Source organism: Vombatus ursinus, unplaced genomic scaffold, assembly GCF_900497805.2.
Source record: "Vombatus ursinus unplaced genomic scaffold, bare-nosed wombat genome assembly UNPS02014808.1, whole genome shotgun sequence".
In the NCBI taxonomy this organism is placed as follows: Eukaryota; Metazoa; Chordata; class Mammalia; order Diprotodontia; family Vombatidae; genus Vombatus; species Vombatus ursinus.
In genome coordinates, this window is record NW_020954586.1 from 1,968,213 (window position 1) to 1,980,924 (window position 12,712).

General features: G+C 46.5%; 1 protein-coding gene across 1 annotated transcript in view; it reads left to right on the forward strand.

Moving 5' to 3' along the window:
* Positions 1 to 11,813, forward strand: part of LOC114052574 (putative methyltransferase DDB_G0268948) — a 16,948-nt gene extending 5,135 nt beyond the window's left edge. The window contains exons 2-7 of the mRNA XM_027875237.1: positions 2,572 to 2,684; positions 3,754 to 3,914; positions 5,324 to 5,537; positions 7,867 to 7,967; positions 9,073 to 9,210; positions 11,629 to 11,813. Coding sequence (XP_027731038.1) covers positions 2,574 to 2,684; positions 3,754 to 3,914; positions 5,324 to 5,537; positions 7,867 to 7,967; positions 9,073 to 9,210; positions 11,629 to 11,737 — 834 coding nt within the window. The 5' untranslated portion in view covers positions 2,572 to 2,573 and the 3' untranslated portion in view covers positions 11,738 to 11,813. The remainder of the gene's footprint in view (positions 1 to 2,571; positions 2,685 to 3,753; positions 3,915 to 5,323; positions 5,538 to 7,866; positions 7,968 to 9,072; positions 9,211 to 11,628) is intronic.
* The last annotated feature ends 899 nt before the right edge of the window (positions 11,814 to 12,712 follow it).

Here is a 12,712-nt window from a genome sequence, read left to right on the forward strand (position 1 = left end):
TAATAATAATAATAATAATAATAATAATAATAATAATAATAATAATAGCATGGCACTTTAAGGTTTTCGAGGTACTTTACACGTGTTATCTCACTTGGTCCTCGCTCACCTAGTCAAGGGTTTGATGGTTGGATAATTCCATCCCTCAGAAGGTGGAGGATGAGATAGTTGATGAAATAGAAGGGATAAGAACCTTGGGAGCATGTGGACCCTCTGAGTTCATGATAGAAGTGAAGGGGAAAACCAGGCACTACCTGCTATGTCCCCTAGATCCTGGCAGAGGCTGTTTAAAGAGTTTGGAGGAAAGATATTTAGGCTCCAGTGGCCTAATATTTCACGGGAGACCACAAGAGGGAGAGTTCTGAAGACGTGAGCAGAAAGAATTCTGATGAAGAAAAGGGGCCGGGGCCTAAGGAGGATTTACGGGGTGCATGTCCAGGGACCTCCTCCGCTAATTCAAGCTTTAGAAAGACATATAGAGAGGATGGCAGCAAGGGCATCCGTCCTAGGATGGATCGAGTGCCAGATGGGCTGGGTCTGGCCGACAGAGAAGACAAAGGGCCGTTTGAGCAACGTTGGGGACCAGATGTGCTCCGAGGGTGGGGCCGAAGCCCAGGCCGGATGGGATGCTGAGGGACTGCGGGAGGAGCGTGAGATGCTCAGCTCTGATTTTGCTTGCATTTTCTCTTTCGAGGAAAATGACCTCCAGACTGAGAGGCATAGAGCAAAGCGGTCACCAGGGGCTTAAATGAGGGGGCAGGAAGGGAGTGGCTGGCTGCCCTTAAGGAGTTTGTAACCAGGCATAGAGTAATTCTATCCCAAGGTACTGAAAGAGCTGACAGGTTTAACAACAGTTAGAACTAAATAGTACTTTAAGGTTTGCAAAGTAAAAACATATGTTATCTCATTTTATCCTCACAACCACCTGGGAGGGGGGTGCTGTTATCCCCATTTTACAGATGAAGAAACTGAGGCAAACAGAGGTGAAGTGACTTGCTCAAGGTCACCCAGCTAGGAAGTGTCTGAGGCTGGATTTGAACTCAGGGTTTCCTGACTCCCAAGGGCAGTACTTTGTCTCTCCTGCCTCTTAACTTCAGTGCCTCTAATTTTCAATTGGTGAATGAAGTTAGCAGCCTTCAAAAGACCATGGAACTTAGGCCTGGAAATGGGCAAATGTCTCAATTTTCCTAAAAGGGAGGATGGAGTCTTGTTGCAATTCTGGAGCATTTAATCCAAGGGATGGTTCATGAGCACTTGGAAAGGGAAGGTGTCACGACTGCACGGCTTGGCCACAGCCGACAAAGCCTGTTTGCGCTTCTAGGCAAGGCAGGGAAATTAGCTGCTTAAATCAGGGGAATGCCAGGTGTGGCCCAGGCCTGAGCAGGCCACTCCCCTGCCCAAGAAACATCATCGACTCCCTACGGCTCTAGTCGACTCTTCCAGACAAACTGCCCTACTAGAGGCATCTGATGGCCTGGAGTCAGGAAGACCTGAGTTCAAATACAGTTTTCTTTTTGTCTGTTGTCTTCCTGTTAGATTGTAATCTCCTTGAGGTCAGGGACTGTCCTTTTTTAAAAAACAAATTTGTATCCCCAGTGCTTAGCATAATACCTGGCACACAGTAGGCTCTTAATAAATGTTTATTGACCAGCTGACTGATGCCTATGGTACAAGGTAGAGGTGTCCAGTAGTCAGTCAATAAACACTAAATGGTGATGAGATGAGCTCAGGAGAGGGAGAAAGGCTGGACTGTGTACATTTGGGAATCACAGTTATCAAAAAAGTGTCATCGTCATCACTGGGCCCAGTGTTCTACCGGTTCTACTTCTCTCTACAACAGTTCATACAAGCATTTCCCTGTTTTTCTGAAATTTTTATTCATTATTTCATTACTCATATCCATTATATCAACAGGTCATCATTTGTTTGGCAATTTCCCTGCTATGATTTTTTCTATTACAATAATTAGTACTACAAATTATTTTGGAAACTTTCAGTCTTTGAACTTGGGCTATATGCTCTGGGACCCATATTTGATGAAGAATATAGAAAAGCTCAAGCATATGTAGATGAAGGTGCTCAGGACGGTAAGAAGACTGGAGAATGTGCCTTATGAGGACCAGCTGAAGGAACAGAAAGTGGATTTGGAATGGGAACACACTTGCTGTGTTTAAACATTTGAAGGACCTCCTAGGGAAAAGGGCTGAGACTTGTCCTTCTTGCCCTCTGGAGGCAGAGCTCTATTGATGAGTAGGTATGGTCAAAGAGAAGCTTCTGAAGCAGATTTTTATTGCATTATCCTTATCCAGTGGGTGAGTAGATTGGGTATCTATGTTCAATGCTTCTGAGATGATGGCCCACTGGATAGGAATGAGGTTGCTGATGCGGTTCATTGGAACCGTCTTCTCCCCATGTCAAATACCACCAGATTCCATGAGTTAATCCCATTTCCCACTCTGTGGAAGTTCCCTGGGTTGATATAAAATGACTGACTTGTCAATAGGCAAACACTGACAAAGAACCCTAGCTGGGGGTGATCAGTGGCTGAACTAACACTGTCTCCTCTTCCAGTCATGTCTGTCCAGCTGTTTGAGGGGAAAGACCATGCAGCCATTTATCAGAAATACAGGTTCCCTCCATCCCCGGATCTTCTTAACATCATCTTCTCCTATTTAGAAGAAAAGGTAAGAAGCTTTAGGTGTGATGTACAGTTGTTACAATCATCTATGGAATAAGAAAAATGCTTTGGGGATATGGGCAAGGTGGAGAACCCAGTTTAAAGAGGAAAGAATTTTTGTTCCCTTTCTTGTGAGGGGGTAACAGCTGTGCTCATCTGGTCAAATGCCACCCCCACCTTTCCTTGTCCTTGGCTTTCGCTCATAATCACCACTGACAGTATTTGCTAAGCACAATCCTCACAACAGCCTTGTCAAGGAGATGCTACACATATCATTATCTGCATTTTGGGGGTCAACAAACTGAGGCCCACCAGGATTCAAACCCAGTTCTGTCCTGGGTTAGGCAGTTGGGTGGCACAGTGGGTAGAATGTTGGGCCTGGAGTCGGGAAGATCTGAACTCAAATTCAGCCTCAGACACTTCCTGACTGGGAATAGCTTTATTCCCTGCAAGTCACTTAATCTCTGTTTGCCTCAGTTTCTTCAACTGTAAAATGGGGATAATAGCACCCGTCTCGCAGGGTTGTTGCGAAGATCATATGAGATACTATTTGTAGAGCACTTAGCACAGTGCTGGGCCCACGGCAGGCGCTGTATAAATGCTTCTTCCTCCCCCCTCCCGATTCCAGGCCAAGCACTATTTCCACCGCGCCAAGGCTGACCTTTTCATCCCTTTGCTGTTCCCTCACTGGGCCCTTTGGATGGGCCAGTGCTCGGACCCTAATTCCACATCGCTTTCATCTTAGAGCCATGAGTCAACAGGCATCCATTAAGTGCTGACTATGTGCCCGATGCGGTGCTAAGTGCTGGGGGTTCAGAGAAAGGCCTAAGCGTGGCCCCTGCCCTCAGGGAGCTTCTCTTCTGGTGAGGGAGACAAGAGGCAACAAGTCCATATCTACAGGATGTCTAGAGGACGGGTGGAAGGGGATGGCAGAGGGAAGCCGTTAGCCCTCACTCTCTTCCCTCTCGTTGCACCCTTAATCCTCTTTCCGCCATGATGCCCCTTCCCTCGGGCCTCTTCACTGGTCCCTCTAACTGTGAGGCTCCGGCGGGGACTCACGCTCTCTCTTTCCTTAGAAGGGCAAACCCTACGACCTAGCGGTGGATGTTGGCTGTGGATCAGGCCAAAGCACATGGCTGCTGGTCCCTCACTTTGCCAGGGTCCTGGGGACAGATATCAGTGAAGCTCAGATTGAACAGGCCAAGCGAATACCCAGCCCCTCCCATGTTTCTTACTGGTAAGTTTGTCTGAAAATATCTGCTGAAACCCAAGGGACCTTGGGGGTCGTAGTCCAATATCTTCAATCTGCAGATAAAGAAACTGAAACGCACCCACCTTTTCTGTCTCTGGGCCAGCGCAAAGAAGGGTTTACCCTTCTGTATTCCTTTAGGAAGTGAGAAGAAGCTTCTCAATTGGAGTGATGGAATTATAGGAAAATCGGTCAATAGATATTTATTAAGCACCTACTGTGTGCCAGGCACTGGCACAGGGATACAGAGAAAGGCAAAAGACAGTCCCTGCCCTCAAGGAGCGCAGAGTCTGAAGGAGGTAACAATATGCAAACAACTATTTACAAACAAGCTATAGACAGGACAAACAAGAAATAATTAACAAAGGCATTAGAATCAGGGGGGATTGAGAGGCTTCCTATAGAAGGTAGGATTTTAGCTGGGACTTGAAGGAAACCAGGGAAGCCCAGAGGCAGAGATGAGGCTGGAGAATGTTGCCAACCTGGCGGGCAGCCAGTCCAAATGCCCAGAGGTGGGAAATGAGCAACAGCCAGGAGGTCAGTGGAGTATGCAGGTGTGATCAAGCCCTAACCTTTCTTGCACTTGCATATAGACTTGATGGAGGCTTTCCTGTCTTTCTCCCACTCCCCATCAGGATGGAAACTTGATATCAGGAACTATCATTTGTACTTCCATATTCCCAGTTTCTGGGATGAGAACTTGTATACAGTAAGTGCTCGATTCATGTCTAATTGAGTGGAAACATTTAGGCCATCTCCCTCATTCTAGAAATGAGAACCCCACTACCCGCCCAGAGAAGCTGGTTGGCCCAAGATCACAAAGCTAGTCTCTCTGCAAGGATTGCACCTGTATCCACAACTCCAAACCCAGCCATGCTTTGTTCACTTTAAAGCTGTATTTTGCACCTACCATATACACGTGAGGGACTGTGTTAGAGGCTCATTGTCATGGTTACCATGCCCTCCACCATTCACCTACCCCACACCCACTGTTCAAAACTGGCAAAGAGGAGTGAAGAAACTTGGGACCACAGGATAGCTGAAGGACGCTTTTCAGATAAGATGTCAAAACCATCTTGTGACCTGGGTTGCCCAAGTCCTTCGTATACCCATTTTACAGATGAGGAAACTGAGACTAAGTGACCTGCTAAGGTCTAACTACTGATAAGTGGCAGAATTAGAATGAAAACTCAGGGTTTTTTTTGACTCTTAAGTTCAGTGCTCCGGCACTTCTAGTGAGAAGGTGCCACCCTCTGAAACTGGGTTGATAGATTGGGAAATGACTGCCGACGCGTGTGTGACAGACGGACGGAGACAGAGAGACCGGGACAGAGTCTGGACCTGTCGCCCTCTGGGTCTGTGGTGGTCACTGGCCTTGTCCTCCCCCACCCCTGCAGTGTCTTCCCAGCAGAAGCCCTCCCGGTGGAGGATGGCTCCGTGGACCTGCTCACCGCCTTCGCAGCGGCGCACTGGTTTGACATACAGCCCTTCATGAGAGAGCTAGAGCGAGTTCTGAAGCCCGGGGGCTCTGTGAGCCTCAGTTCCTACACCCTCAACATGAAGATTCGTTATGGGGACTGCTCTGAGGCGCTCTCTGAGCTCTTCAGGGAGGTGGGTACCACGGACAGGTGACTGGGCCTGGGATTCATTGACAGGAAGAGAAAGTCCCTCCACCAGTGTAGGTGGCACTTTCTGCAACTCGGTCTTGGAAAAGAGCCTTGGAAGCTGAAATGGCTTGGCCGGCCGGGGTCCCCCAGTCAGGCTGCCAGAGGCGGGACCCAGGCCTTCCTGGCTCCCAGACCAGCTCTCCCTCTCTTCCTCTCTGCTGCTGCCTCTACTCGACCATGCTGTGGTCACGAAGTCTGCTGGAAAGGAATAGATTCCTAGGTGCCAGGATAGCTAGCCACACGTTGGGACGGAATGGGGGTCTGGGGTGTGGCCCCTTCAAGGCAGGCCCTGAAGTACCTTGATTTGGCCTCGGGCTGCCCTTCCTCAAAAGAGATTGCAGCAGATTTAGCTTCCGAAATCTTTTGCACAAACTGATGATGACAAGGGTTGGGGAGGTTGGCCCCTCCCCGCGGCGGAGCAGTTTGTGGGGCTGGGAAATGGGCTTGGGACCTTTGCCAAACATCCACTTAGCGTGTTTCACTTTCCAGCTAGAGTTCAACATGAAGTTCACCATCTGTTTATTTGTAGGGTTGGGTGCTTTGGGCCAGTGAAGGTATTTCCAGGAGAGGCCACGGGGTTGTGTGGGTGCTCACTCACGCTTTCCCTTCCCTATGAATGGGCCGCGTGAAGGGCGTGCATAAGGATGTGGGGAGCACACAAGTCCTGGAGAGCTCCACCCTTTGCCAGGTTCTCCTTCTACCATCAGCTGGAAACTCTCCCCTTGGGGCCACAAGCGCTGTGTAGTGAGTTGTTGGGAGCAGCTTCCCTCCCATCCCCACCCCCACCCCCACCCCCATGGTGCTAGGGGCTCATGTAGGGGATCCCAGGAACTTCTCTGCCAAAGGCCACCATCTACAGCGGGGGTACTGGAACCTTTTTGGACCGGGGATCCCTCGGTCATCTGATGAAGCCTCCTGATGCCAACACAGAATAATGTGGTTAAAAAAAAAATCATAAGTGAAAGAAATGCTAAATTTCAGTTAGAAGTTAGTGAAAAAAAGATGTAATTTTTTTCCCATCTAAGTTCACAGACCCCCTAAAATCTATCCAGTTAACCCCTGGCCTAGCAGGATGAATTGAAGATGAATGGGTGATGGCTGGAGGATAAAATTAAGGGATGAGAGAGGATTATACTGTGAGAAGGAGAAAGGGAGAGGTAGAATAGGGTAAATTATCTCACATAAAACAGACAAGAAACAGGGGAAGGTGAGAGGGAATGAGTGAATCCTATTCTCATCAGATTTGGCTTAAGGAGGGAATAACATACACACTCAATTGGGTACGGAAATCTATTTTACCCTACAGGAAAATAGGGGGTAAGGAGTTAAGAGAGAAGGGGAAGGGGTATTCAGAATGCTGGCTGTCTTGGGTTTGGGGGAGGGATGAGATGGGAAGAAAATTTGGAACTCAAAATTTTGTGGAAAACTAAAAATAAATTAATTAATGAATGAATCGGACAAAAAAAGAAAAAAAGAACCCCTGACCTGTGGTGACCTGCCACACCAATAGCTTTGCTTCCACATATAGAATTATTGAGGCCTCTAGATCATAGGATGGCATGTGCGTTGGACCTGGAGTCAAGAAGACTCGTGTACAAATTCTATCTCAGACACGTAATAGTTACGTGACATTTAACCTGTGCCTCTATTTATCCATTTGTAAAAGGGGTACAACAATAACACCGACCTCATGGAGCTGAGATACTCAAATGAATAATGTATAAAACTCTTTACATACCTTAAAGTCATGTGTAAATGTTGGTTATGATAATAATGAGCATTAATTATTATAACTATGCTCTGATTTCTTTATTCCCTTTAAAAGAAAGATGAATGTCACTGTCAGGCTGATGGGTGCTTTGTCTCTTACCTGTCCATAGACTCTACTTAGGCATTCCCTTCAGTGGTTTGTGATGTGGCCCCTATGGGTCCTCCATTCACTGACACAGATCGCGATCCCTCTGATTTCTTTACAGAGGCAGCTTGGGGGAGAGGTTAGAGCTCTAGTCTAGGGAGTCAGCAGGATGTGAGTTTGAATCCAGCCTCAGACACTTACTCGTTGTGTGACCCTGGTCAAGTCACTTCTGCCTGCCTCAGTTTTCTGGCTTTTTCAGACCACTGGCTGTCTCTCCCTGCAAAACTGCCACATTCTCATTGGCCTTCTATTTGGTCCAGACAACCCAGAAGACAAGGCACTACTTCTAAGAACCCCTGCAGGGAATGAACCGCAATTCTTCCTTTCTTCCTGTCTTAATGGAGTTTTCTCGTTGCAGACTCAAGCTGTCCTTAAAAAGCATGCAAATGAAAAATTGCATGTCCTCTTCTCTGAGTACCAAGAGATACTTGATCTTATGCCTTTTCCGGACAAAAAAAGGTGAGAAACAACTCATTGCCAAAGATCTTTCTCATATGAGGTATTCCAAAAGTCTTCGTGAAGCTTTAAGTTTTAAAGCTTTAATAGCTATAAGTTCTAATAGTTTAAAACTTCATGAAGACTTTTGGGACACCTTGTACAGAATTATGGGAAAATACTAAAGATCTTAAAGTGCCAAAAAAAAAAATATTGCACTGCTGGAAGGAGCCCTCGAAGAGACTTCCCAATCTCTTGCTTATCTAAATCCTTCCTGACTCTCTATTTTTAAACCTCTTTGGGAAAACTTGAATCCAAATCCCACCTGGGATAGAGTAGTGAACTTTCTGCTCAGAAGCTGTCATCCCCACCTTCCAACAGAGTATCTATTGGGCTGTACCATTAAAAGAGAATTCTAGAACTAGACAACCTCTCTTCTAGTCTCATCCCCTCCTTTTATGGATGAGCCCAGAGAGGGAGTGTCACACAGCTGGTATTAGAATCATTTTGGAGAAGAATGAGTTATTTTTCTACCCAGAAGGAATCAGACATCTGCGTCATTTCCTCAGGATACATATTACAAAAGCTTTTTGGTATGTTGTGAATGGGATTTTAATAGCACCTGCAGAAGCAGCAGGTGCTGCTTTTGGAGCTGGGAAGACCTAGGTCCGAATCTCATATCAGCTGATTAGCCAAGTGACCCTATTCACATCATTCCTCTAGGGCTGAAAAGGCCCTCAGAGCCCATCTCATCCAACTGTTTCACTGGACAGATGTAAAAGCTTATGCCAGGAGAGGTGGTGACCTGTCCTACCTGTCAAACAGGTAGCAAACATCAGAGGCAGGATTTGAACCCACATCCTCTAACTTGAGCTAGGGCTCTTTTATTTCTTCTCTCTGAGGTTCAGTTTCCTCATCTGTAAAATGGGGTTAATAATATCTCCAATGGAGATATAATAATATCTCCAGTAATCTACCTCATAGGATGGTTGTGAGGTCAAAGGGAATGGTGGGTGGTAAAGCGTGTTGAAAGCCTTAGAAATGTTATAATGTGAAGATCTGGGGCCTTGTGTTTATTATTCCACAAAAAACAGAGACTTAGCTTGATTAATTGCTTCCTCCATTACAGAATTATTTTTCAGGTAAATGAAACTTCCTTTACGGTCGCTGGCCTGATGGGATTTCTGCAGTCCCTTTCCATGTTCCAGATGTTTAAGAATGCCCAGCCAGAGGCAGCTGAAGCCTTTTTGCAGCAGACTCAATCGAGGTAAGAATCAGGTGGGGCACAGGACACCTCAGGGTGTCACTTTACATCAGACCTTGAGAGCAGAATTGAGTCTCTATTCAGAGAACACAAAGGTGCTGGCTTCAGCAGTGCCTTGTGTGATTGGAACTGGCCTGGTTCATCTCTGATTCCAGGTTTTCCTTTCCCTTAGAGTCAGTCCTCAGTCATTTTCTTCTCTCACCCAACTTGTGATCTCTCTTCTGGGTTCCAAACTCATATTTCCACTTGGCTGTCTCACTATTATCACAAACTCAATATATCTACATAGAACTTGGGACACCTCTCCTCTTGTGTTTGGGACTCCCAACAAAGCTATCTAAGGTTTAAGGGAATCTTTGGGTCTGAATCCACCTGAAAAAGGTATGGCTTATGAGCCCCCACCAATGTGTTTGCTTTTACTTGTCAGCCAGGGGACACAATTAGTTCAAAGCAAAGGGTATTAATGAAACGGCATTGTAAGAAATGCAGCATTAGAACATTCTTCCCCCTATAAAACTGAGGCACACACTCCCACAGATTCCTACGCCATCAAAGGAAAGGCATGCTTGTGGGGAACACATGTGGCCAAGAAGCATATGCAGAGAGGTAAAGCATATTTCTGACAATGATGCAGGATTGCCAGTGTCTTATGGAAATGTTACTATTCTGTTCATGTTAGGTGTGTTTCCTGCTAGTCTTGTGTGGTATATATTCTCTGCTATGTGTTGTTCTACCAATCTCATGTCCATTGCTAGGTATTGATTTACTAAGCCTGTTGTTCTAGAGTAGACATTCTTGACCTTTTTTTGTGACATGGACTCCTTGACTGGCAGTTTGGGGGACTTTATAGACCCCTCCTCAGAATCATATTTTTAAATAATTGGAGGAAATGCTAAATTCCAGTTAGAGGTTAACGAAATTAAAGATATAATTTTTTTCCCTATCCAAGTTCAAAGATTCCTTGAAATCTATTTGTGGACTCCAGGTTAAGAATCCCTGTTCTAGGGCTTTTTATGGCTAATTCTACCATATTTGTATTATCTTAGAGCCAGGGTTTTAGCTTTGGTTTTTATTCATCTATCGATTAGCTTATTTTAGTGAGGGGCAAGCTGTTCACATACCTTGTTTCAGACCATAATTGCTTTCTCTCCATAAAAAAAAAGAGCTGATAATTCTCAGAGTCTACTATAGCTTTAAGTAGTTCTTTTCTCCAAAAGAATCTTTAACTCCACATACCAGTTTCTGTTTGGAACAGTCAGCTAAGTAGAGGCCACAGGCATTTAATTTGTCCTTGAAGCTACTGGGGCTGAATGGTAGTTTCCTCCCCCCCCCCCCGCCCCCGCCGGAGAAATGTCTGATTTAGAGTTAGAAATTCCTTTCAACTCATACATTGCCCTTTACCTCAATTCACTGTTTCAAATTCCTGCCTTGAGTAAGCATAGATTTGCTATGCCTTCTAGCCTTTTGAGTCACCCTACATCTAAAACTGAGCCTCTCCCCTTTAACTCTTCCTTCCAATTCCTTCCATCCCTCACTCCGCTATAATCAACAGGTTCTACCTGCTGCTTACTTTCCCATGTTACCTCCCTTCCATTGCCACTCCTCCCACAAGTCTTTGTTCCGGGACTATTGAAAGAGCCTCAGAATGAGTCTCTTGCTTTTATTCTCTTTCCTTCCAATCTATTCTGCCCACTGCTGCCAGATTAATTCCCCAACATCCCCATTTTGCTCGTTCGTGCCTTTCTCATAAACCTTCCATGACCATTGATGTGGAAGAAGGCCAAATGTGGTTCGACCTGGCACCAACCTATCCCTCCAACTTATCTCTGCTACCCCCAGACCTCTTGTGGCCAAACCAGTCTATATGATTTCCCTAACCATGTACAGGCACAGTGGATAGAGCACTGGGAAGAATGCACGGAGAGGAGTTACATATAAAGAGACAGAAAAGACTGGGAGCAGTCAGGTTGTGAAAAGCTTTAAATGTCAAACAAGTTCCTATTTGATCCTAGATGTGATAGGGAGTCATGAGTCTGGGAGGGTAGAAAGGTAGCAGAAGTGACCTTGGGGAGGCACTTTGGGGAGAGGCTCTATTCTCGGCTCTCTGTTGTGGGGGTAGAGGCTGGGGGTGGGAGGAGGCAAGTTTGCCAAGGCATATTTATAGCCAAAGAGGCAGGCCTGGGAGGAGGAGGAAGAGGAGGAAGGAGGTAGGGTCGAGGAGAGGACAGGATCATCTTCTTTCTGCTGAAGGCAGGGGCTGTAGCATAAGATGTTCCAGGATCGTCTTACGTTAGGATAACTCAGAATTCAGTGTTCAGACTCCTATCCCTCATCCCTCTATTACATTTCACTTTGGTTATTGAAAGGTGCCCAACAAAATACCCAATGACAACAACTCTACCCCTATGCTTGTTTCTACAGATTCTTGGAGACCATGAAGGTATCTTCTCCTGAAACTCCGTTAGAGATAACACTTGAATATATTTGCGTTTTGGCTTGTAAGACCCCAAAGGAGAAGGTGGCAACTTAGTTTCCAAATGAACCAAACTCCTAACCTTGGACCCAGTTCCAAATCCAATAAAGAGGCATAGGATCTCAAGAAGGAAGCTTGGCGTTGGGTCATTCATTGTCAGATTTAGAGCTCCAATGGATTCTCTCTGCTCTTTCCACATGGAATACTTGAGAAAGACTGAGTTTCTATAACATAAAGAGCATAATCTAAGGTTTGTCATTGCTGGGCAAAGTCAGCATGGCCAGTGATACTGAGCAGGGAGGGTTGCTCCGGCATATAAGCACAGAGTCAGGAGTCTAAGATCAAGGTCCAGATTGAGTGGGTTTATTGTGGTGCAGGGAGAGAGGAGAAGCCAATACCCCGTGTAAGTATCGGAGCTGGGTCAGACAGCTCTGAATCCATGACTGGCTCAGTGGGCTGACAGTTCTCCCCGGGGTGGAGGTGTTGGTCCTAGTTTGGGATGAGCATTGCATCATCTTCTTTCTTGGGTCATGTTAAACAGAGGATTGAGGGAGCCCTTTATCCAGGGTGCATGAGGTCTGTCTGTAATGCCCAGGGCCCTTGAGGTGAAAAGTCAGTCATGTTCCCTTCAGCTAGATGGAGGGAGCAGGGAGGTGCCCCATTCTGTGGATGCCGCGTCTGGTTGTCCTCTCAGCCCCTCTGCTGTTTTCTTAACCTCCCTGCTCCCCCAGTTCACTTGCTGGATCCCAGCTCTGCGTCTTCCTTTCTCTTCTTATCGCCACCACCCTAGTTGGGGTCCTCATTACCTTCCCCTTCCTGGTCTTGGGATTTAGAACCAAAGGAAGCCATGGCGATGGTCTAGTCAATCCCTCGGTCCTCTTTGAGATGAGCTGGCGGAAGCGCGGAGAGCCACACAGGCAGGAAGAAGCAGATCAGGATTTGAATTTGGCTTCTCCCTTGACCCCAAATCCCAGGCCCTTCCCTATCTCCCCCCCCCCCCCCCCCCCCCCCCCCCCCCCCCCCCCCCCCCCC